The 25,661-nt window shown below is 39.6% G+C and overlaps 1 protein-coding gene across 1 annotated transcript in view; it reads left to right on the forward strand.

Moving 5' to 3' along the window:
- Positions 1–298: 298 nt before the first annotated feature.
- The window catches only part of grm2b (glutamate receptor, metabotropic 2b), a 28,836-nt gene continuing 3,473 nt past the window's right edge, over positions 299–25,661 (forward strand). The window contains exons 1-4 of the mRNA XM_020629040.3: positions 299–1,208; positions 6,589–7,216; positions 21,867–22,704; positions 22,800–23,863. Of these exons, the coding sequence (XP_020484696.1) occupies positions 6,707–7,216; positions 21,867–22,704; positions 22,800–23,863 (2,412 nt within the window). The 5' untranslated portion in view covers positions 299–1,208; positions 6,589–6,706. The remainder of the gene's footprint in view (positions 1,209–6,588; positions 7,217–21,866; positions 22,705–22,799; positions 23,864–25,661) is intronic.

Raw genomic sequence — 25,661 nt, forward strand, 5'->3', positions numbered from 1 at the left:
ATGCAGAAAAGGTTATTTGTAAAAAAAAAAAAAGATTTAACCTTGATCTCAGGTATGCCCCTATTCTACCCCCATATGTCTGAAGTGCCTTTAAATGATATTAACGCTCTCCCCCTTGTTAGTTGTGTGTCTGTGTGTCTGTGTGTCTGTGGGACATTTTCATCCTTTCAGTGAAAAATCAAGCTGCGCCTCTCTACTTTGTGAAGTGCTGAGCCTCTCATCTGGAGAGTGATTCAGTTTTAATGAGATGGAGGTGAATGAGGAGCTGGCCAGCCTTCATAGAGAGAGAAACAACAAAAAAAAGTTGATGTTCATTTCTCTTTTCTCATTTTTCTAATTTTAGCTGGAGAGCTGCAGCGCCCTGTAGAGTCTAGTTAGAAGATTTTTTAGATTCTTTTTTTTGAGAGGTTTGTTATTAAAATTTAGACTGACACCACTCAACTCAGCTTCATAGGGAAGGCAATGGGGTGAGTCACTCAGAAAGACGAAATTATACGAAGTTGGAAACAGGATTATGAGTTTAATGCACATAAAGGTTACCAGACTATTATATCCTATGCTTATCAGACTTTTCTCTGCTTTGGTGAGATGGGTTTTATTATTGTTGAGTCCCCTTCTGTATCTGTGCCGTTCCTCACTCACAAACAGAGGCTTTGTGAGAGGCGCGAGCGCTCATTAGAGCTGTGCTGCTCAGAGAAGCTGCACGCGCTCCATTCGACGCCGCTGAAGGAGGATTTATCAACAGATCTGCTTTTTTAAGTTTATTCGACGAACTTTTCGACGAGGCAGCTCTTTAAACAGGAAATTGAATGCCTGGAAATTTGTATAATAACAATTAATTGTATTCATAGCCACTCGGTGCAGCTGGTTGCTTTGCTGTTGCTGCTAATGGACATAGTATGAGCACTGCTGGGCGGTAGGTTATATTATCACTCCGGTCCGTGAGGGTTTTGCTACCCACCTTTTCTAACTGCGGGCAGGAGTTTGAGAGCACAGAGGGGAGTTTTTGGCACACTTGCCAGTGTGAGCAAGACTTCAGGACCAAGGACAGATCCAAACCTCTGCCTGGCAAACATGCTCAAAGTCAACCACATCTGGACTCCACTCAGCACGTGAAGATCTGCACTGTGTGCTTGTCGCGAGGTCGGCGTGGGAAAAGAAACGACCAGCAGATACACAAGAGAAGACAAATCAAGGGCTCCTGCCAGGTAAGAAAAGGACATTTAAGAACTTAAATTTTGACTTAGAAGTAGGTTTTTCCATAGAAAATGAGTGCTTTGTTGATTATCCCGATAAAACTTCCTGCAGTTTCGCTTTCTCGTCCGCTACCTTTATTATTATAAACAGTTAATCGTAGAGCAACATTATCTTTAGACTGCACTTAAATCTTTCAGTGTCTCAAAGCAAAAGGAACCAGCAACTGAACTTGTCAAACACTCCGCATTACTATTCCATTAGAGCAGCAAACACCTGAATGATAAACGTGTGAAGCTGTTTCCCATTTGACCTGAGAGAATCTGCAGCACATTCACAATCATACCAACTAAAAAAAATAGGCTACATAATCTAATATTAGACTCAAATTTATCAGGGTGTTTGTTTCAGCCTTAACCTTAAACAATGTAATGACACACTACTATGCTCTTAATTGGGCTTTTTCACGAGAGTATTTGCAGCTTAGAGAGAATGTAAAATAATTTGTTGTAGGAAAAATAATGGCATGTATGAAAATGTTGCTAGTGCATCAGAGGTAAGATATACAATTTGGATTTATCTTCAAGTAAGAAGATGACAGTGCTTGATGGTCACAGAGTACACTAATATCTTCACATCTCCATGCGTGTTATTATCCTGTCTTTATTAGATACTCTCCATCATTCAGTTATCAATGACATGTTCACATTCTGGTATCTACCTTTTCTCGCTCATTCATTTAGACCCAATTACTTACACATCCAGGTGAGATTTAAGCACTCATTTAAAATCATATGTGGTCATCCAGTGTATCAGCCCAACAACCAGATTCCCCTGAGCTATTTTCTGATGAAATGATTCACTTGATCTATGTTCAAATTCTTAATCAGCTGGCTGCTGTCCACCACAGAGGCTTCTTAATTCCTTAAGCTGACACATGCAGGTGGAGGGATAAACTGTGTCCTGACTGGAGACGATAGAATGATGGAAACCATTCATGGAGTGAATTAAGGCAGATAAACATGTCTCTTATTAATGTATTATTAGTAAATAATGGGACATTTGCTTGAGAAAGGTATAGTTAACGTAAAGGATCATCATCGAAGGTCATAATGTCAAACAATTCAGGTGGTTTGTCTTATATTTTCTCACATGCTCACTTTTACAAAAGTTATTTTAAATTCTTCAGGCACCAGCTCGATTCACTTGTATTTTACATTTTAGGTGGACTTCCAGTTTCAGCGCTTACAAGTTAATTGTAACTGTTTTTGCTAAGCACAGAGCTTACATTTTTTATCTGTAACATCCTTCTGTTCTGATTTTAGTTTTACTTGTACAAGCACCTTGGGACCTTTACACCCTTTGGGGTCTTTACAGAATAAGAGCAATTATCACTTTTTTCACTTAATGGTTTAGTTTGCTACATAATATAATTATATGTCGTTATGTAGCATGATATGACATTGGTTTTACTTGGGTAAATGGTGTAACTTTATCTGTAATCCATCTTGAATATTTAGTCATAATATTAACCACCAAAAAATCCCAACAAATAATAATCCTTCATGCATGTTAGTCATGTAAGCAACAGACAGCAATATTTCAATATTTTAGATATATCTTAATGGACAAGTGCTGTGTTTAGGCGGGTCTTAATCTGCCTAATGATTCATGTGTAATGGATTAGATTATAAAATTCGACGTCACGTCATGTATTCAAGAAACGTATATCCAAACAATCCAGACAGCAAAGTCTAAGGTGATGTTGTTGAAGTGATAATTAACAACATAATTATACATCCCGACATTAAAAAAGACATTGCAGAGTTTTATCCTGCATAGTCACTGTGGACTTTTTCAGCACGGACAAACAGGTGGCCAGTCCTTCATCTTTTCCGCCTGTTCCAGACATGAATAGCACATTTCTCCATACACGCATACGGTACTACGACTGAATGTGCCAGTCAGCATCATCGCTTTAAGCAACTCTGCAGTGAGTCATACATTACACATCAGCCATATGGAAAGATGCTCTCAAAGCTTCTTTATGTTAATGTTGATGAAATGCTGTCCTGGGCGGGGAGCAGTTCTGCATTAGCTGCTGGTTCAAAGCTGAGTTAAACACACTGCCTTTTCTTTTTGAACTCGGCTTTCAAAAGGGAATATTGTGCTCAGACATCTGGGGGGCGAGTGGCTGAGTGTGAGCGTGACAGCAGTTTCTACATCAAGATACTTTTAATGATGTGATCCCAGGGATGATAGGAGCTACTTTAAACTAATCAGAGACTGAGATTTAACACTCATGAAGGCTGATAAGATTGCCCACCATTTGAAATATTACTCGGAAATCTGATTTTATATTTGTTACAGCTTAATTTCATGTCCATTTCAATCTGCCAGTCTTTATTTGCACTTCTTAAGGGTTTTGAAAGGCTCTTCTGGACCCCCAGCCTCACTTTGACCTATAGGCCTGCCTAATTGGCTGTCTCTTATTGGACCATTAATCCACACCGTGACCTCGTCTTTGCAACCGGAAAGCCCCCATCTGCTCCAGCAGACAGCACAGAGGAGCAATTAGACTTTTTATGTTGAATGCTCACAGTTACTTTCTCACCTTGGTTCTAATAAAAGGGCAAATGTGCTAAAGATGTTTCAACACCACCCCCTGGTCTGTGGATCATCCCAAACAAGTCTACATTTTAGTTTCATTTTACAGTATGTGCTCATAAAAAAGAGAAATACATTGCATTACAAAAATAATTATTTTGAAGACATTTCTTTTCAGATCTTTGAAATGATAACTCACCAGCTACCTTAAAGAAATCCCAAAACAAAGTAGTTGAATGCTCTGAGTCATTGTTATGAACACCCCCCCACCCCGTGTAAAATTAAATGCATCAAAATGGACTTTTAGAAAGCTGATATGACAAATAAAATGTTATAATGTGCCCTCCAGAGTGCCATTCAATTGAGAAAAATTGAGGAAGTGCTCAACATGATGCCCTGAAAATAGAGAATATGCAATAAAAGGCACTGAGGGAAGAACAATGAAGATACAGCACCATACAGCCTGTCTAAGAATATTCCAGAAAATGTTCTGTCCACTGCATACAGCTGGTGCCCTTTTTTTTTTTTTTTTGCTTCCACCCTTCACACAGCCTGAGTTCGCAACTGGGATTTTGTTACCTCCTCTTTCAAAACATTCTACAGTCTGCCTGTCATCAAGCTGAACCAGGTTGTTATCGCTAATTAACAAAACATCTTCATTTATTTCAAATTCCCTACAATTAAGTTTTTTTTTTTAAAGGTGCTTTTAAAACGTTTTACTTGAATCTGTTTGCTCTCCTGAGTTAAGCAGTTGCTGCAAATACACACAATGTAGAGACAGCATAACCAATCAAATCATGAGCTTTCTGTTTTTTTGTATACAATATCCCAAAGAATGCCGTGCCATTGTTAAAAATAATCTGAAGCAGAAAAAGAAGGAATACATATCTTTTCCACTTTTTATGTCCAGATGTTTGGAGGAATCTAATAATCTAAGTATTCACAGTCCCTGCATCTACTGTAAAGGAAACAGCAGCTCTTAGACAGATTTGACTTTACGTCTTTATGAATTCACCACAAGGTTTCCCACCCACCACCATGATGTAATATTTATCAGGTGGGATAGTCAGTCTTCATTAAACTCTTTCCTCTTGGTTTTCTGTTGTTTGTATCTTGCACTACTGCTGGGATGTCATGGAGTATTCTTCAAATGTCTCAGCAAAAACATACAAGAACACACGCACACACACACACACACACACACACACACACACACACACACACACACACACACACACACACACACACACACACACACACACACACACACACACACACACATACTCACGGGATGAACTTATCTGGGTGTAGCTGCTCCAGCTGGTGTTTTTGTAACCTCTGTTCTGCTTTTGTGAGAACAGGATCCAGAAAACACTCAGACTGAATACAATCTGAAGACACCGGTTCTATATTTCAGTTTAGGAGAAATTTGAATGCATTGTTATAATGTGAGTAACAACAATGGGTGACAAATAGGAGAAGTCACTAATAAGCTTCCTGCTGCTTCTTAATGGAGAGGGGAGCGGCTGCATATCCAATAGTCCAAAATACAGAGCAGCTCTGTGTGTGTGTGCCAGTGTGACTGTTCCTTACCTGAATCTTAAAAATCCAGACACACAGATCATTTGTGCGTCACTCTTTCAAATAATGTGATCAACAATTAAGATGTATTCTATAAAAAAGAGGCAAAGGTAAAAGTCAGGAATCATGTCAGTCATTAGAAGTCCACATTTTTGAGTACAGACAGCGTAAATCAAATTGTTTGTTGTACCCCTTTGTGTGTGTGCGTGTGTGTGTGTGCATATGTGTGTGCGTTTGATAAATGTGACGAGTGAGTGTGTTGGAAAGAAACAGGATTGGTTCCCCCTCTCTGAGAGCTCTGTGATTGAACCAGCCCTCCTCCCTAATCACACATCATAACAACTCCTTCCGAGCCTGAAACCTGTCACCTCCACACGATAGGAATCCGTATTAGCATACATGTCTCACTGCCCACATCCCTGCAGTCCAACCTTTATTTTTTTTTTCTTGCCCAACCATGTTTCCATGGCAACCCCATCCATTGAGGAGACCCACCATTTATGTGATATCTCGGTTGTAAGCTTGGAAATTACGCTCCACTTGAGAGGAGCCTTAAATATCTTTAAATGTTTGATGTGGTCACTCAGCAGCAATAACTCCCAATTTTGTCTTTGAGATAAAACTGCAGTGATAATATTTTACACTGGAAACCCCCGAGAGCCCGACTGAAGTTATCTCCACTTTTGTTTTGCTTCAAAAAGTAACTCATAAGTTACAAAGACCCATTTCAGCTTCCTGACAGAGCAAACTCGAGTTCAGCCTGTCCAATAACAGCATTATTTTTTCTGAAACATTTCTAAAGATTGCATTAGGGCGAGAGAAAGAAAAGAAGCTCAGGCAAAAATCGATAAGAAAACTGTAAAGAAATAAACTTGCCAAAGAAAGTTTAGATATAAACGTACTCAGATATGAAACGACCCCACCAAGGCACAAAGTGGTGTTAGAGCCTTGTTGATACTGTTTCATGTCTTTGAATTAAACTGTTAGCAAGAAAGAATATAAAAGTGAAAATGAAAATGGGTATGCCTACATAATGTATTTTTTCAGAAAATAATTGGTTTTATTGTGTTGAACTGATATATATATATATATATATAGATAGATAGATAGATAGATAGATAGATAGATGTACAGCAGGTTATTAGAAGTGAAACAGACTTTATGCAATATTAATCCGGTCATTATTTTTTCCTTTTATTAACTCAGGAAATATCAAACATGCTGAACCCCCGGAATGTCGACTTGAAAGTGATCCGCCTGCAGACCCTATAAACCTCTGCTTCTCTCTACTTCAACCAGCTGAGCCCCTCTTCCCGGTCCTGCCATGCTGACTTTAGTGCTCTGCCCCAGGCCGTTGGGCCTCTCCGTCCATTACTGGCCTCTATACATGCTCTTGCTGGAGCTCCTTATACTGGGAGTCGTGCCCAGCATCTCCAGATTACCAGCCACTGCCAAACGTGAGATCATCCTGGATGGAGACTTGGTAATTGGAGGTCTGTTCCCTGTGCACCACAAAGGTGAGGGGACAGAGGACTGTGGTAAGATCAATGAGGAGAGAGGCATCCAGAGACTGGAAGCCATGTTACTTGCACTTGATGAGATTAATTCCAGCGATCGCATCCTCCCTGGACTCCAGCTGGGGGCCCACATCCTGGACACCTGCTCCAAGGACACATACGCTCTAGAGCAGTCTCTCGATTTTGTCCGGGCCTCACTCACCAAAGTCCAGGATCCAGGCTTCATCTGCCCTGACGGCTCCAGACCGATCCAGAACGAGGTTCCCCTTGCTATCTCTGGGGTCATTGGGGGATCGTACAGTGATGTTTCCATTCAGGTAAACAAGCATCTTCTGTTATCTCACAAGTTTGTTGTTTTGGCTGTATTTGTATTCAATAACTAAGGTGGCCGTCAAGGGCAAACACACCACAAGCGTCCAGTAGATTTCCATTTGTGAAAAAATGTGCTGTAAATTTAGAAATGATGAAAATACAGTCACACACATACGTCCAATACAAACCAACAAAAGGAATGTGTTGTAAATGAAAAACATTCAGCAGAAGCTGAAAAAAAATGCATTAATGGCAAATGCTCCACAAATACATTTAAAGCAACGCAAAAAACAGAAAATTGCAGAAAATATCTGCAAAAGAGATACATTCCATATCAGGGTATCACATACAACGTTCTCCAGGTCTATAAGGGGCTGAAATGTTTTTAATGGAGAAAAGAAAAACAAGAGATTTTGACTGTGGAGAGGACAAGGGGGACGTACAATTTTTCTAAGTAACATCCTTGCATCCAACACTTTTGTCTTTTCCCTGCGTCTCTAGGCTTACTTTTACTTTTTTTATGTATTCATATTTATGTGTACCTTTTAAATGATATGGACATAAAAAAATGCATCCACTAAAGGGCACAGTCTTGTATTGACTTCACTTCACCATCGCTGCCGTCCAACTGACGTTCAGTTCCTGTCCAATCTCTGCCCAGCTGTTCTGTTGTAGTTTTTCCGGTGCCAGGGGCAAGTTTAGCCATTTTCCAAAGCATTCATCATTGCTGTGCTTTGAATAATTTGTTTCTCTTTGACCACACTGTTCAGGTGATGATTTTGTTTACATCTCATCTGATTTGATTTAATGAAGGATGGGTTATGCATACTTAGGGGCATTTTAGCTGCTGTCTATCAGCTTAAGGCCCGCCTCAGCTCCACCTCTTTGCCTGTTGCTAGGCTGACTGAAATTTGGGTTGAGACAACATTTTCACTATGGCAGCCACCATCGATGTCACTAAGACTAAAGGCCCATGATTTATACAGTGTTTGGTTTGCCCCCGCTGACTACCATTACAGAAAACAGTGACACATGCAGCAGAGAAACGCCATCATAATTCCATATTACTTTAATCCAATGTTTGTATACATTTTTTTTATAGGGGGAAATGTATCACAGGCGTGGGAAAACAAGGAGGTGGACCCAAGTGCAGAATAAACTAATACAACTATTTATATTTATATTTAAACAAAAAGGCAAAAACTAAAACTCTCTATCAAAATGTCCAAACTGAGAAAATTCAAAAATTGACAAGCACTGAGAAACAATAGGAAACACTGACACGCCAACATACGCCAAACAACACTGGCAACTTACAACATACAATGAACTGACACAGAAGGGAAGAAACACAGAAACTAAATAGACATAAGGTAATCAGACACAGGTGAGACTAACAAGACACAGGTGAAGACAATCAGGGCAATCACACTGGGAAACACACAGAGGCAGGAATAAAATACAAGAAACACTGAGGACAACTACAAACTAAATCATGAAACACTGAAGACACACAGAACTCAAGAATGAAACAAAACACACTAGAACATAAAGAAACTCCAGGGTACGAAGTTACAAAATAACACATGAAACACTAACCTAGAAAACATACAAGGGAAACAACAGCATCAGACAAGAATGAGAACTAAAAACAACAAGAAAACCTAAACTCTGAAAATAAGAAACCAAATCATGACAGAAATGGTCCGATTCCCTGCATTCATCCACACAAGTATACCTTGCATCTTCACTGTTACAGCTCCATGGGATCAAGTTGTCAGCGGAAGAGATTCTGCTATGGCTAGAATTAGATTCCACCTGGGATGAATGTGTTTGAACATTCAGACATCCATCACTTTGTCAGAGAGTTCATTTCTGCCTTGCAAAGACAACTGACCCTTCACACACAGATGAAAGGTTGCTGGAGGCGATGAATATGAGTAATTATCCAGTTCATTTGGATTACCCTCCCACTCCATAATTACCGTGTTGTACCGGGTGTCTGTAGGGTACCGTGTGTATGTTTTGATTACTTTTTTCACCATTTTTTGAATACACAACACATGTATGTTACACAAAGCTACACATACACAAACATGCTCTGAAGAGAACTTTTTTATTAGCAATTTCGCCCATTGCTACATTTAATTATTTGTTCACATAGACGTAATTGCTTTCAGATAATGTGTTCACAGTGAGCTGCTGAATATTTTATGCCTGTATACCGAGTAATGTGTCCTGAAAATCTGTAAAGGTGCTGCTGATTTATTAGACCTTACAAAAACAACATTGTTGTTATTTTTGATATATGGGATTTTAAGCTTAATATGATATTTTTCACATTTTTGGTACTTTGGTGTATGTTCTATTTTCAAATTGGTATCATTTGGTATCAGTTTTACATGTTTAAAACATAGTGTTTTTAAATTTTCAGAAAATACATCTGCTATCAATTTCAACACACCCCCGTCTCATACACTACAATTTTTAATTGGCTAGTTTTACCACTGGCCACAATCGCTTGTCTCGCTTATTAACTCCTGGACACTTCAGACTCACTTATTTTTTTTGTTCCAATTGGACCCCTTTAGAAAGTTATTCAAACATAAAGGATTGCAAACTTCATAATTGAACTGTATTAAATAACACCCTCGATGGCTAAATTCATCCAACATCTAAACACTCGTTCTCTTCTACGATAACCCTCCTTAAACAAGTCAGTGATGTTAAGTTCTTTATCTTTGTCAATGTTGTGATGGGAAACATCCCTGAAAGGTCAACGCTAATAAAAACATGTGCTGTACACAATGGATACATACAGTATGACTAATGCTGGATTTGCACGCATGACAAACACTGAGCATTAATAATCTATAACACCAGAATCTACTGATGTGTAGATGTGTAGTGTGCAGATGTGTTGATGCATTCTTATCAGTGCTGTTGCTGCTGCGTAAAGACAGCATTGTGTGTCATCAGTTGTTTGAAACATGCAGTTGATGAATGCATTTTATTTTGAACGATTTTAGGTGTTTGCTGAAACAGTTTGTCGTCAGGGTTGATTGTAAAGATAAAATGATTCATATAATTTCAGTGATTCCCAACAGACTCGTTGGGATGATGGCTTATTCAATTTTTTATTTTTTTTACATACTTTATGAAATTCTGGTTTACACTATGATATGCGGAGACATGCTTCTCACACAATAAGGCCAAAAAAAAAAAGACACACATGCACAAACAGGACCTATGGGCATGCATTAAGTGAGAGAAGTCAGAGTGAGGGGCTGCAAGTGAAAGAGCGTCAGAGCACTTTGGGGTTTGGTACTTTGCTCAAGGGCACCTCAGCAGTGCTGAGTAAGTGACCTGGCACCTCTTCAGCAACCAGACCAACTAACATACTTTGGTTAACACGTGGACTTGAACTGGCGACACTGCGATTACCAAACCAAGTTCCTACAGACTGACCTACTGCCACCCTGTTTTAACCCGCTGAAACTAATTTCAATAGCAATTAATTAAAATATCCCCAAATTGATAACATTAAAAAAAAAGTTAAAAAAACATGAAAAATAGGCCGATATTTTAAACACAAGTCCCTTTAATTTTTTTTTAAATCTTCTTATTTTTATTTTTATCATTTTCTAGCTGTCATTTGAATGTGACAGCTTAACATATTGCAAAATCCACTGACTTCCCAAATGTGGTAGAGGAGAAGCTCGACACCACATTGACTGTTCAATATAAGTCTACAATCAGGAGACAACTAGCTCAGCCTGAAATGAAACTCTGAAACAGCTAGGCTAGATCTGTCCAAAGGTTCCCCAAAATTACACTAATTTACACATTTCATCTCTATTTTGTAATCCATGCTAATCTGTTGGATAAAAGCATCCAGTTGTATTTTGGATGTTTTGTACTGGGCTAACTGAGCTATCAAGCTGAGCTTACAATTTCCTGGCTGAAGCTCTAGATAGCATTTGAAAGTGGCATTGGTTTGGTCAACTCTTTGAAACAAACAACAAACAAATAAAACAAATAGGTAAATATCCTAACATTTCAAACTACAACTCAAACAACCTTTTAATGCTTTCCAGGAGTTGTTTTTGTCTCTGTACATGACCTGTGGTCTTTTTTGTGTGGCTGTGATTCTCTTGTTGATATTTAACCAAATCACAGTTTACTGTACAACTAACTTTAGAGATTATGCCAGGAGTTTCAGTAGCATGTGCCACATGTCTATTGATGGTGCTGAATAAAAAGTAAGGTAACAGATGGGCAAAAAGACTGGACATCCGCTTTCCCTAGTATGAGTCATTCTCAAGCCCCAATTACACTCAGGGCTTCTTTGCTGAGGAAGAAAATGATCATGTGGATTTTCTTCTCCTGTAGTGATGCTCTGACAAAAGAACAGCATGGTTTTTAGCAGCATATTAAGGACTGTGTGTGTGTGTGTGTGTGTGTGTGTGTGTGTGTGTGTGTGTGTGTGTGTGTGTGTGTGTGTGTGTGTGTGTGTGTGTGTGTGTGTGTGTGTGTGTGTGTGTGTGTGTGTGTGTGTGTGTGTGCGCGCGTGGAGTAGTGTCTCCCTGTAAATGAGCAACCTCACAGTTGTAGAGATTCAAAAAGAAGCCTCTTGCGTTTGAGTGTTTTGTAGAATTTGAATACATACCTCTACTGTCACAACCCCTCAACAGTCTCTTTGTTGGCGCCTTTAGTCAGAGCCTGGCCATTTTAATGAATCGAGCCATGAGAGCTGGGACGAGCCCATGGTGGGATTTTTTTTGAGATGTCACTGTTTTACACAGCCCCTATTTATCCCTGAGGAGCACTTTGTGGCGATGAAGAGCGTTATAAAACTGTGGAGGACAAGTGCCAGGGACGGCCCCGGGAAAGTCTGCTTTTCCCATCTGTGGGGTGCATCTCCATAGGCTGGCAGCGACGTCATCATCTGCTTTCTTGAGAGGAGGCTGCTGCTGCCTGTGACATTGGCCAAGGATGGGATGTGGGAAAGACGGTGGGAGACAGGCCAGTTTCTCCTCTGCCTCAAAAGGATTCCTTCATAATTAGCCTGGCAATATTTTGGAAGCTTTCATCATCTTTGTACTGATTGTAGTTATCCTCGTTATGTCTCCCCACTCTTGAATTTATTGCCATGTAAGCTGTATAGAATCGGCTATGAGAGATGACTCAGTCCTAACAGCCTACACATTTTTACACTTATGAATTTCACCCAGCAATACCCACATGAAGACATAATAATGCAGAACAATGGAATCATATTGAGCTATTCCCACACTTTTCCTGCAACAAGTAAAAAAAAAAAAGGAAGTTAATAATAACGCTGAAGCTGTTGCACATCCTTAAATAACACATCTCTACTCATAACCCTTGCAGAAATGTTCAACAGTCTGTCTCCTGTAAATTAAACACCTCTTATAGCAGCACTGTTTGAGCTGTTCTCCTTGCAGACTACACTTACAGTTATGAGAATATGGTATCCTTAGAATAAAACAGAAGTGGCTAAAGTACACACATTCTTTACTCAAGTATTGCAGATGCTTTTTTTTTTTTGCTTTAAAAAAAAAAAAAGACTCGAGTCTGTAGAAGTAAAAGTACTGTTTCAACTTCTTTATTTCAGTAAAAGTGAAACAGGACAGGCACATAAATATATTCACACTGTAAAAGTATAAAGTCGCCCTCTGAAGGACATTTCGTTGACTGTTTCTGCACAAAAATAAACTTTGCGTCATAATTGCCAGATTTGAAACATCATTTAACATTCCCTGCTCTAATGAGTAAATCACATGGCAAATGTCCTGCTGCTCAGACATTTGCACCTTGTCGCAACAGTCAAGTTTCCACCTCTTGTTTGATTCATCTGTATTCATCTTGTAAATCATTTTAATCCTGTTACATTTGTTGTTGATGGATACTAAAGAAATTGTCTCTTGAATGTGGTATTGTCTGACCTGTTCATTATAATTGTTGTTATAGTTGGGGAGTGTAACTGCCATTATGCAAAATAAAATAATTGGTAAATTCCCACAACTGCACAAAGGCTGACGTAATGGGCCTGTTTTGAATGTAAGGAGGAGAAATTACAACAGATTTGTGTTAAAAGGCAGTATGTCATAATAAAAAGTTACCAGAAAAATAAATACTCAGGTAAAGTAAACATGCATATTTTCTTTTCTGAAATAGATTCTCCTGAAATGAATGAAACACCTACTGACTCCATCATGATCGTTACAAAAAATGTTGTATCTCTGCTGCAGCTCCGGGGACAGTCCTCAATGATTTGAGGTTATAAGAATTCATATCTGTCCTGTATACAGTATATTGATGCGTAATATTGTAGGTTTGCTGTGCTTTATTAAATCTGTTATTTCCTGCAGAGCAACTGAAGAGGGCTCTGTCTTTATTGTATTTCTGTCTTCACAGAACGCTTCAAGTGGAGAGAAAAAAATCCTGCTTTGGTGTTAACTTCAAAAAGGGTCTTGTTTATCTTGTGATATTGTAGCTGAACCCAACAGCCCCCCCCCCCCCCCCCTTTTACTTGACTCAACTCTCCCCCCTTGTCTCCTCTCCAAGAGACTGTTATTTTTGAGCTGGGTGTTTTAGCACATTCTGAAGAAACGACTGTGCTCCATAATTAGCACATCAGAATATCATGTAGAGTAAAGGGAAACATGTAAAGAGTGGGAGGTTGGTTAGAGTCAGGACCAACGAGGTCAATAATATCGCTCGTTTATCGATTTCCACAGACCCTCTTCCCCTCTTCTTGTCTGCCTTTTTTTCACACCATGGGAATAATTTACCAGTCTTTGCTCTGAACCTCCTCATGTTATTCATCATCAATCTTTATTTTTGTATAGCACCAATTCAAATATTTTTTAGACAGGAGCAGTGCACGCCCATATCAATCATATTTTTTGAAAGTACTTTTTCATTTTCTAAAACGAAGCAGATGATAAATAGCAACATTTCTCTCACAGATGCATCCTTGTACTTGAGAAGTGGTTCAAAGGGTCTCTCTTGGTGAGCATTGTTTGCTGGTGGGAGGAAAATAATAGAAGTAGTTTAATGTGAAGAATTGTTTTCTACTGCAATAGCACATGCAAGCAGACCAACAAACATTTCTTTCTGCAGCTTACAAGAGCTAATATTAAGTCCCAGCTCTGACCAATGGACAGGAATACATGAAGTATGGTCTTGTGTTTTGAAACAACCTGTAAACATGTACATTGGCTGGTCTGTATCTGACATTAGCTCAGGCCTTTAATGTATGTGTCCGCCTGTGTGTTAATGTGTGAAGGTTCATTTCCTGTAAAGAATGTGCTATATTAATACCTAGTCATTCTTAACCTTCCCTTAACAGAACATCAAATGAGATCTCATCAAAATCTGAATATTTTATTTATTATTTTTCATGTATTCTTGTCCATATCTTCAAATCCTAATTTGATCACAATCCCACATTTTGTCAGCAATGTGTCCTGAAAATGACAATTACATTTCACTCAATTGATTTTGTCATCTCTGCCTACATTATGTTCAGAGGCGCTTTTATTAGATTGACTGTAGTCTGACGTTTATGTGCCACCGATAAACACTGAGGAGGGGGGGGGGGGGGGGGGGGGGGGGGGTGGATTGAGACCCAGAGTTCATGAATCGTCACAGTTTGGTCTTAACAATATGAACACTTTGGTCAAGGCTTGGAAAAGATTGTGGTCTTGATTTAAGCTCCTGTGATGAGTTTTAAGCTGTTTATGGAACTGACTGAAATAGATTCTATACGACCCAGAAAAGCAAGACTTTTAGTGACAAAACTGATCATTTCTATATGGTAAGTTTTAATGGAGCTCAGTTTAAGTTCAAGCAGGAAGACTGGTTATATTCTCTCACACATGTATTCAATTTCTTCATTCAACTTAGCCACTCCGCCTCTACCACTTCCACCATCTCCCTGCTCTGGTGATTAGCTGATTTGGGGCGTTTACTCTTTAAATAGTAACTAATCTGCCACTAACTCTCTCAACCAATCATCCTGCCGCGGTGAAATTTAGAATCTGTTCTCTCTCTTCCACAAGAGAAAAAAACTTCTTAAAATGTTCAGGACAGGATAAGCAAAGAGATAATACTTCACTGTCCACAAGGGGTGCCAAAACAATACACTGATGATAAATGTTGATTTATGGTGGGTTTTTTTCTTACTTTTTTTTCCAGTTTTCAATACTTGCAGAACACCTTGAGGGACTGGGTCTACTTGGACTTAAGAGTCCTAGATTTTGGTTGTTAGAAGCAGGGGTGTGTCGAAACTTTTTGGACTGGGGTGGCCCAACTGGGGCTCTGTACTTTAATTTAGCAAACTACAAACAAACATCTGAGCACTGAAAACTACAAGCTCTCTGTTGCAACTAAGCCTTGTATTTCAACAAAACACTTCTGGCAAGGCACATAGCCAATCATAGTTAAGGATTTTGGGCTGGCACCTGGGGAGGCCAATAAGATTCCAAGGGAGGCCCAAGCCACCCCTGGCCATCTTTCTAGACACACCCCTGGTCAGAGGTCAAGACCACTTTGACCTTACACCCTTCTTTTCTTCTCTATTTGTTGTCTCACATGGAGATCATTTCTAGAATCGTAATGCAAAACCAGAAATTAAAGTGAAAACAATACTTTCACTATAAATACCTCATTAATAACATTGTTGCAAAAATGACACTAGATAGTTCAACATATGGCTACCACTATGACTAGAATAAGTTCTTTTTTTTTACCAGATAACTTTTCAAATTATAATAAGACATTTCAATGCTAAAATTTCAATATTCATTTTATTAGTTGAGTTATGTATTTAAGACTTGACTTCTTGGATGAATGATGTCACTGTCGGGTTGCCAGGCAACCAAAATGATGTACAATTTGTATGGAGCAGATTGATAAACTGTAGTTATACAATAAACACATGTAGCAAGAAACCACTTCTGAAAGCACAAATCACTAAATAAAACTTGTAAAATGTTGTCTTCATGTGTTCCCCTATTCCCTGTCTAAGACTTGGTGGTGCCAGACTGAGTTGGGGTGTTCTGGGATCCAACAAAGCTTCTTCAAATCTAAAGTAATCCTCATCAGCTGACGAACAGATGGGTGGCTGAGCCAACAGATATATGATAAAGCAGCATAGCAATTAAACAGACTATGCATTTTTTTATGCATATTTTCCTTATCTTGAAGTTTCTATTTGAAAGAATCGACCCTGGATGAAATCACAATCCAGAAGAACTTTGTATTCATATTTGTTTTGCCTGAAATAAACTCAAGCTGTTTTCACATATGCACTCCTGATCATTTCTCGTGAGTTTCAGGAGGACTGCCCCTGAAATCCTCCTGAGTAACTAAAGCGTTTGTTTTTTGCTTCAATTCTCATATTAATGTACACATTATGTATTGTTGTTGTGGCAGTGTTAGAGGAAACAACTTTCATAACATTGTAGCCATTTCAATATGAAGGTATATCAGTTCTCTGAAGGAAACAGACTCAACAGTTGATATGAGTCATGTCGTCAACAACATACCATGCTTATCTGTCTGTTCAGTCCTGAGGTGGCGATGATTTATATTCAAGCTTTGTCTGTTGATTTGGTGTTGATCCTCCTTGGTCTGCCAAGCTAACATGATCTGCACCAGGGTCTCCGGAGTTTGCAGCACCGGGCTCTCTGACAACTAGTTTGGTAGGTTGTTGTTTAGCTCGGTGCTTTATGAGATCAAAATGACTATTCTTGGTGGTGGGTAAAGTTTTCCTTCCTTGTCATTTAACTGGAGCGGGGAAAAATAATGTTGGTATATTTAAGACAGAAATCGCTCTCCTGAATGATCATCAGCCTGTGTGTGTTTACTGCCCTTGAAATTTTTTCTCATAGGACACTATTGTGCTGATGTTAGCGTAACCTGGCCCACTGGATGAGTGTCAATAAACCTTAAATTTTTGTTGTTGTCGGCTATTTCACGTAGCCTAAAGTAAAGAGTCAAGAGTGCTTTAAATGGTTCTGTAATTCTAACAGTGTTTGAATTTGAAAAGTATCTAGAAAGACTACTTGTTAATGAAAATTGTAGCGTACAGTAACGCATTATTACCTGCACTGGCCACACCAGATACATGGTAACCATTGATGGATACCTGATATCTTACTTTGGGCTGTATCAGTGGAATAATGGTAATGGTATTGAAACAGCTCTCCTGAGAAACACCTTGAAACACCATGATTCACCTCTTACATTTTATTTTTTGCATTTCAGGTTTTGATATTAATAGCAAATGTCACGTTCAGCACAACTCAAACACTTACCTGCAATGTGCATTTTGTCCATTATGCATCAAATGTATTTCTGGACCTTTAGCACGAGTAAGTGCTGGTGAACTGCACGTCCTTAAGTTTTCCTCTGCATGCCATCTACTGTATCTACTGTAGGGCGCAGCTTGACAGGGACCTCAGGGACACACAGATGGACTTTCCATGTTGAAAAAAAAAAACCATGACAGACACATGAGTAAGAGGCTGCCTGCGTTCCAGCTGTCTCATATATTTCCTCAATGCTCTTTTGAAGGAACACTGGCATGGAATCCCACAATACTGCTCCACATAGTGCATCTTATACACAACCTACCAAGCATTCAATTTAATATTTATGAGAGTGAATAGACATATATTCTCAGCGCTCACTTCATTCAATCTACCTTGAGATGTTTTACATCTTTCATAGCTGTCATATTACTCACTACTGCAGTCGAGGTTCACAGCAGAGTACTACACCAAAGTCATAGGTGACCAAACCTTGTTTTAAGATATTTTTCAATACTATGCTCAGAATAAGAGCATCTATATAAGCAGATAGAAACCTTTTCTCAGCAGATGAATGTGGAGATTTATAATTTCCAACTCTGCACGTAATGCATACATAATACGCTGCACAACATAATTTTGTATCAAGGGTTTTAATATCCGAGGGAAGCAACAATATGAGAAAACACATTTTTGAGTAAAAGTTGTCCAGTTTCTTGAGATATTTTTTTTTTCTTGAAATGGCCCAATTAAAAATTAAGACTGATAGTCTTCCTCTTTAGGTGATAAGCAAGGCTGAGAATTTAAAAAAACCTTTCAATAACAAGGCAACTCAAGTGATTTGCATAGCCATCAAAGCTTTTAGATAGGATAAAATAAATGAGTTACAAAAATTTAAGATGAAAATGATATAAACTAAAATAATATGGAAGAGCCTGGAATTTACAGAGCATTTACATTTGGAGACCATTTTTGGATTTTAAACCAGTGGACCATGAAGTGGTCCTAATTGGTGCCTCAAATTACTGCAGTCAAATCCAAACAAGCTAAATGTTTTTGCTTCTTTACTGTAAGGGCTAGGTGAAAGTCCACAGTTCAAGGTATGTATGTTTTTTGTGATAAAGGTTAGTTCTTCGACAGTGGGGGGATTTAATAAAGAAACAAAATGCACAGTTGGAAGTTTTTGGAAACTTGTGCAATTTAAAATGTATTTACGCCAGAGGCACTGCTGTTGTTGTGTTCTTATCTGACTGGTCGATGGAGAGAGTGAAAGGAAACCCGCATGAGGACAAACAGACGGTTACTGTCACACACTCCAGTGCCGTCCTGAAAGGTGCGCTGTCAGGCTTCTCCTAGAATCTATTGATGAAGGCCAACTGCCTGTCTGAAAACCCTGCATGAGGAAATCACCTTATTACCATGCAAGTGTGACTGACTGCCTGTGTGGCAGCTCATATGTTAGCCTGCTGCATACAAAATACTGTATATACCAGGGAATATGGATGAATCAATACACTGAAGGATCTACTCAAGCTCTCCTATAGGTTCACAACAAAAATCCGGTCTCTCATTGGGTTAATATAATGAGACCTCTGACCTATATCCTACAGTAGAGAGGACTGCTGTCTGAAGTGCACTTGTCTGAATACATCATATTTACTCCATTCATCCCCTCAAGAGCTTAGAGTACGCCTGCTTGAGTTAGTCTTTGGGGTTGTTTCACTGGAGGAGGTTAAATTCACAGTTGATCGTAGATCAGGGTTAATGTCCCCAATTTCTGTGGCAAAACTGAATATGTTTGCATTGCAATTGCATGGGCAAGTTGTCTCCTCGGTTTGTCTCAGTCCAATAAGTTACAAAAAAATGCTTGAAATACAAATATCACGTCATGTGGACGTAATTTAAAGGAAGGAAATCCTTCTCAAACTCTGTCTCTCTGTATGCTTTGAAGAAAAGCTCCTTAGTATCAAATGGCTATTTGATGGTGAGATTCAAACATATTTGAAACACCTTTTGTCAAGAGTAAAAAACAAGCAAAGTAAAAAAAAACATGTTGCTTTCAGGGACACCCTGAAGACAACTGATGTGCTGCTCCAAGTGAGTTGGGGACTCTCATAGCTCAACTATCACCTCTATCAGGTGGTCAATTCATTTCTGTCAAAAGATACTGACCTGATCGAAACATTAATGGAAGGTCAAGGGACCACCACTAAGGAGCCGTGAAGCTATAATTCCAATGTTATGAGATTTGATCTGATTAGTCAATAGCTTAAACTCGACCAAAGTGATGGATCAAACTGACATACTGGCATTGTCACCCTTGAGCCATGCCTCTGGCCTGACTAAAAATAGATTCTCGAGTAACATGTTCATGGCATACAGCACATGCAGAAACTGTGGCCGTTTTGCAATTACAGTATTTACCTGAGATAAATAATGTAGCAGAAAGGAGCAATAGCTCTGTGGATTGTAATGAGAGTGCTGAAACAGAGAATCATTGTTTTAATAGGAGTAAGTGTGAGTAAGGAAGGTTCCAATTATAACCATAGGCGTGCTATTGTTTGGAAAGCCTGCAGGCATACAATGATGCCAGAGGGAGGAGGTTGGCCAGTCATATTGAAGCTCATGGGAATTCACTAATCACCACTGTGTCTCACGAGGAATCCTGTAAAATGACAAAGTTTTGCCAGCTCTCTGTCATACTTATCTTTGTAATGCTGTGTGGGAAAATAATTGCTGTGGTTTTATGACTCTGACACAAACATTTTAGCAGGTTTGTGTCCAGCATGGGTGCCTCACTGAGTTTTCAGTTAAACAATATCATCCATGCTGGACACAGCACCACAAACTATCATCTCCACAAGGTAATCTGTGTGTTTGTCTCGGTTAGCTGGGCATCATGATGACTGGCACAAGGGATTCTGTATGACTTGGCAGCATGGCTTTAACTTTCCTTTAGATAAAACACAATAATAAAACTCTCTGTATCTCTGTTACTGGGGTTATCTGGCACTGTGAAAGCATTTGTGACAAAATCTGGTGTGTATCCCAGCATTTGAAATTGAGGAACATTAGATATTTGCTGCTGTCAATGCCAGCCTGTATACTCCACAGAGCTGAAACAGCAGCTCTGCACTCTAAAGCCTGTTTTTGATAAAGAGCTACAAAATACCGCTTACAATGTAATTTAGTGTTTACAGTGTGTACACAATGAGCTACGGAAACATATTCGAAATAAGTTTTAATCCATAACCAAAATTTGACCCCTACATTTTGTAACCTTTCCTGATATTGAGTTTAAGTTGTGGTTACACCTGAGTATTTGTTACAAGATTTATGTGAATTAAATCATCTCAGGTTTCCATCTTTTGGCATTGCATAGCTATTAGAACAAATAGGTGCATCTCAGCTACATGTCTGATAACTATGATAGTGATAGCAAAGCCTTTTGTAACACTCCATTTATTGACCAACTGAAATATTTCAGACAGCAGGATTTCTTCTTCCTCCTTTATTCTGTCAAAGACAACTCAAACATACTGTTTAGAGCTGCACTACGCTGATCCTCACATGCACCATTTTGATGGGAGGGAAGTTGTCAATCACACTTTAAACTAGGTTTAAAATATATATATTTTTTCACTCAGATCTCTGTATGCTAAATAAATCTCTCATCATTAAAATTTCAATTTCCAAAATGTCAGACCATTATCCTCACAGGCTTTAATGGCTTCACATACAGACAATATGAATATATATAAACTAAGAAGTATGAATCTTAAAAGTTAGGGGATTTGAAATTCATAACATTTTTAATGACATAATCTTTGGAACAGTTACAGTGGCTATTTTAACGATGACAATGTTGAAACATTGACAATTGCAACGGTTTTACTCTACCCCAATATTATTTAAATACAATCATGGACAAAATCTCAATAATTTGACAACTCCTCAGGCAATTATCATCAAATTTAACATTTAAGCTGTACTAATACAGTATTTCAGCTTAATGGTTTGTTTTTCTGGCCTGCTATGGAATCTGTTTTGGACTACTGGCACACCCTGCTTAAGGTTTAATTATTTTTTTTATGAGAGTGTGGAGGCCTAGACAGTGGAAAAGGAGAGGGATTTGGTTGCCCAAAAAACAACACAGAAAGAATGCTGATGTTCTCCATGTCTCCTATATGTAAGGAGTGCCAAGTGCCGGCAAGTTTTCAACATTATCTTGATGTATCATGTATATTATAATATATCAGCTGGGCTAAATAAAAACCCTCCTCGTTAAATATTTTTCTTTATGTTTTTCCAGGTGGCCAATCTCCTGCGATTATTCCAGATCCCTCAGATAAGCTATGCTTCAACCAGTTCAAAGCTCAGCGATAAGACCCGCTATGACTACTTTGCCCGCACTGTTCCTCCGGACTTCTACCAGGCCAAGGCCATAGCTGAGATCCTGCGCTTCTTCAACTGGACCTACGTGTCAACAGTAGCGTCAGAGGGTGACTATGGTGAGACTGGAATCGATGCCTTCCAGCAGGAAGCCCGCACTCGCCAAATCTGCATCGCCACTTCAGCTAAAGTGAGCCGCTCCATGAACCGCCAGAGCTATGACAATGTGATCCGTTCTCTGCAGCAGAAGTCCAACGCAAAGGTGGTGATCCTGTTCACCCGCAGCGAAGACGCCCGTGAGCTGCTGGTTGCTGCTACTCGTATGAATGTCAGCTTCACCTGGGTAGCCAGTGATGGATGGGGAGCACAGGAGAGTGTGGTGAGAGGGAGTGAGGCTGCGGCAGACCGGGCTTTTACTATTGAATTAGCTTCCTACCCAATACGAGAATTTGAAGACTACTTCACCAAGCTGAACCCCTACACCAACATGAGGAACCCCTGGTTTAAAGAGTTCTGGGAACACCGGTTTGGTTGCAGCCTGCAGGAACCTGGCTGCAGTGAACACAGCCTACGAGATGGAACTTTTGAGCAGGAGTCTAAGATCATGTTTGTGGTTAATGCCGTCTATGCCATGGCCTATGCTCTGCACAACATGAGGCAAGCTGTGTGCTCAAACACATCCAAGGTCTGTGATGCAATGAAACCAGGCAACGGAAAAAGATTCTACAAAGAGTTCATCTTGAAGACCAAGTTTGAAGGTCAGTTTAGCAATGAATAATTTTTAATATTCACTTTTATATGGCAATCTCATAGCCTTAAGTAAACATTCCTGATCTTTTATTCTTCCTACCAGCTCCCTTCAGACCAGCAGACACAGAAAACATGGTGCGCTTCGACTCTTTCGGCGACAGCATCAGTCGCTACAACATCTTTCATTACCACCAAGAAGACGGGAAGTTCATCTACAAGAAAGTCGGCTACTGGGACCAGAACCTAACTCTGAATACCTCCCTGGTACCTTGGCGAGGGGAAGTACCACCCACCTCCCAGTGCAGCGACCCCTGCAGGAAGAATGAGGTCAAGAGTATGCAGCCTGGGGATGTTTGCTGCTGGATCTGTATCCCTTGTCAGCCCTACCAATACCTGCATGATGAGTTTACCTGCGCCGATTGCAGCTTTGGTCAGTGGCCCCTGGCAAACTTGACTGGATGTTACGATCTGCCTGAAGAATATATCCGATGGGAGGATGCCTGGGCAATTGGACCCGTCACCATCTCCTGCCTTGGTATTATCTGCACTCTGTCAGTCATTGGCCTGTTCTTCAAGCACAATGAGACACCTGTTGTAAAAGCTAGCGGACGTGAACTCTCCTACATCCTCTTGTTGGGAGTGCTGATGTGCTACCTGATGACCTTTATCTACATCACCAAACCTTCCACTGTTGTTTGCACCCTACGACGCCTAGGACTGGGCACCTCATTTGCAGTGTGCTACTCAGCTCTTCTAACCAAGACCAACCGAATCGCTCGAATCTTCAGCGGGGTGAAGGATGGAGCCCAACGGCCACGCTTCATCAGCCCTGCCTCACAGGTAGCAATCTGCGGTGCTCTCATCTCGTGCCAGCTGCTCGTGGCTGTTATTTGGCTGCTGGTGGAGGTGCCAGGGGTGAGGAAAGAGTTGAGCCCGGAGAGGAGAGATGTAGTCACCCTTAAGTGCAACAGCAAGGACTCCAGTATGCTCATGTCCCTCACCTACAACTGCATCCTCATCATCCTCTGCACTGTCTACGCCTTCAAGACACGAAAGTGCCCTGAAAACTTCAACGAGGCCAAGTTCATTGGGTTCACCATGTACACCACCTGCATCATCTGGCTCGCTTTCCAGCCCATCTTCTATGTCACTGCAAGCGACTACAGGGTAACTACCAAGAAAATGCTATTTATAAAGTCATTAAATTGCATAATGATAACAGATTTTTTCGAGGAATTGTTCAAGCCCCCTGTTGAAGAATAACATAAACAAAGTCTATAAATGACTATCCCTAGTGTGTTCAGCATTCCTGAAGAAGAAGGTGTCACTTTAAGATTCTATTTGATCAGTGTTACCCAAACCCATGAAAGAGCGAGCTTTCCTTTTATGTTGGTTGAAGGATCTTTCAAGGCGAGAACAAAGACGCCAGAGATGGATCAAGTTGGAATATACAGATGCAAATAATTAATAACAGTCAAACTGATTCATTTAATCATAGTTTTACTAAATGATTAATGACACATTGAGAGGGAAACATAAATTCTTGAGATAAATTAGAGGTTTTGTTATACAATTCAAAAGCTAAATCACCCATAGAAGTCCTAGTAATACATGAACTGGTATGCTGCTGCAGAGTTGTCTCATGGGGGGTATGTTTTGCAGCCTTTAGCCTTTACACAAATTTTGCATTTACCCTGCATTACTCAAAAGATGTTGTATAAATGCTTTGGAATGGATTACCAAATAGAGCAGACATTTAAATACATAACTTTTTTTTTTCAATGTCAAATTGTATAGCTGCAAGTATAAATGCATTTGCTTCTCTATGTAGTTTACAATAAGACAGATAAGACAAAAAAGGGGCATAAAGCTGACAGACCATGTAAATTATGAGTGCTGTTCCCTTAGGCACACTCAAGGGTACTGCCAAAGGGTTTGGTTTGGGGTTTCAACAAGGCCTTTGTTGTGCAAACAGATGGGGGGAGGTCCAGGATCACACAAGCTTTGTATCATCATGAGGTACCTGAGGCTTTTCATGTCTGTAGTGATCACTATTTCTTGCATCCCAATGATGAAACCAAAAAACCTTCACCTTTCCTGATCCTCAGTGGGATGTATGAAATCGGCTAAACATTGCAGAATATGAGGCTTCATGCTGAAGAGGACGCACTCGCGCTAATTGAATGAATAAGAGGTCTGGCACTGCAACAGAGACCTTGATGCTTTGGTTCCGTGTGACACCAATAATAATGTCTGTGGGTTCTATCGCCACATTTCAAATTAGGGTTGGACAGCACAGAAATATTCTAATAAGAGGCTGACCTTGTTGCCCAGTGAATAATGAAGAACTCAGGATTGCACAGATGGAACCAACAAGTCTAAGGTGTCATTTATTTTAGAAGTCTTTTTACATAATGCATTTATTTTTTTGATGAAAAGTAACACATTTATATTTACACAGATCAATAAAAATCAATTACAATAAAAAATGTGAAATAAACATAAAGAGAGTTACACAGCACCAACTGTGGACAAAGCGGGATGATTACCTAACTCTACTGATCATGTCTTGTACAAACAGTATGTAAGTAGTGTTTATTGATGAAAAACTCATCCTTCTTTAATTGGTCTGTATCTGCAGCATACTGGTCATCCCCTCATCGGACACTGACCCCGTCACAGCAGTTACAGAAATTAGAATTAATTCAATATAGTATAATAAATAATCTCTGTGATGGTCTGGTTTGCTTTTGTATGTCGATGCCTCAATATTGATTTCAGTCTGTTTCATTACAGATTTAAACTCTTAACAGGAGATTTAAATTAAGTAAATAACCTGGTGTTCTGTGCTGCCCATTTTTAGTGCGCTATCACTCACAAAGTAAGCCCTTTTATTTCTGTTGTTGTTTGTATAAAGAATGGTTTAAACAGCTGCCAGAAAGACATCTTCATGCCTGAGATAGAT

The sequence above is a fragment of the Labrus bergylta genome, chromosome 5 (assembly GCF_963930695.1).
Source record: "Labrus bergylta chromosome 5, fLabBer1.1, whole genome shotgun sequence".
NCBI classification, from domain to species: Eukaryota; Metazoa; Chordata; class Actinopteri; order Labriformes; family Labridae; genus Labrus; species Labrus bergylta.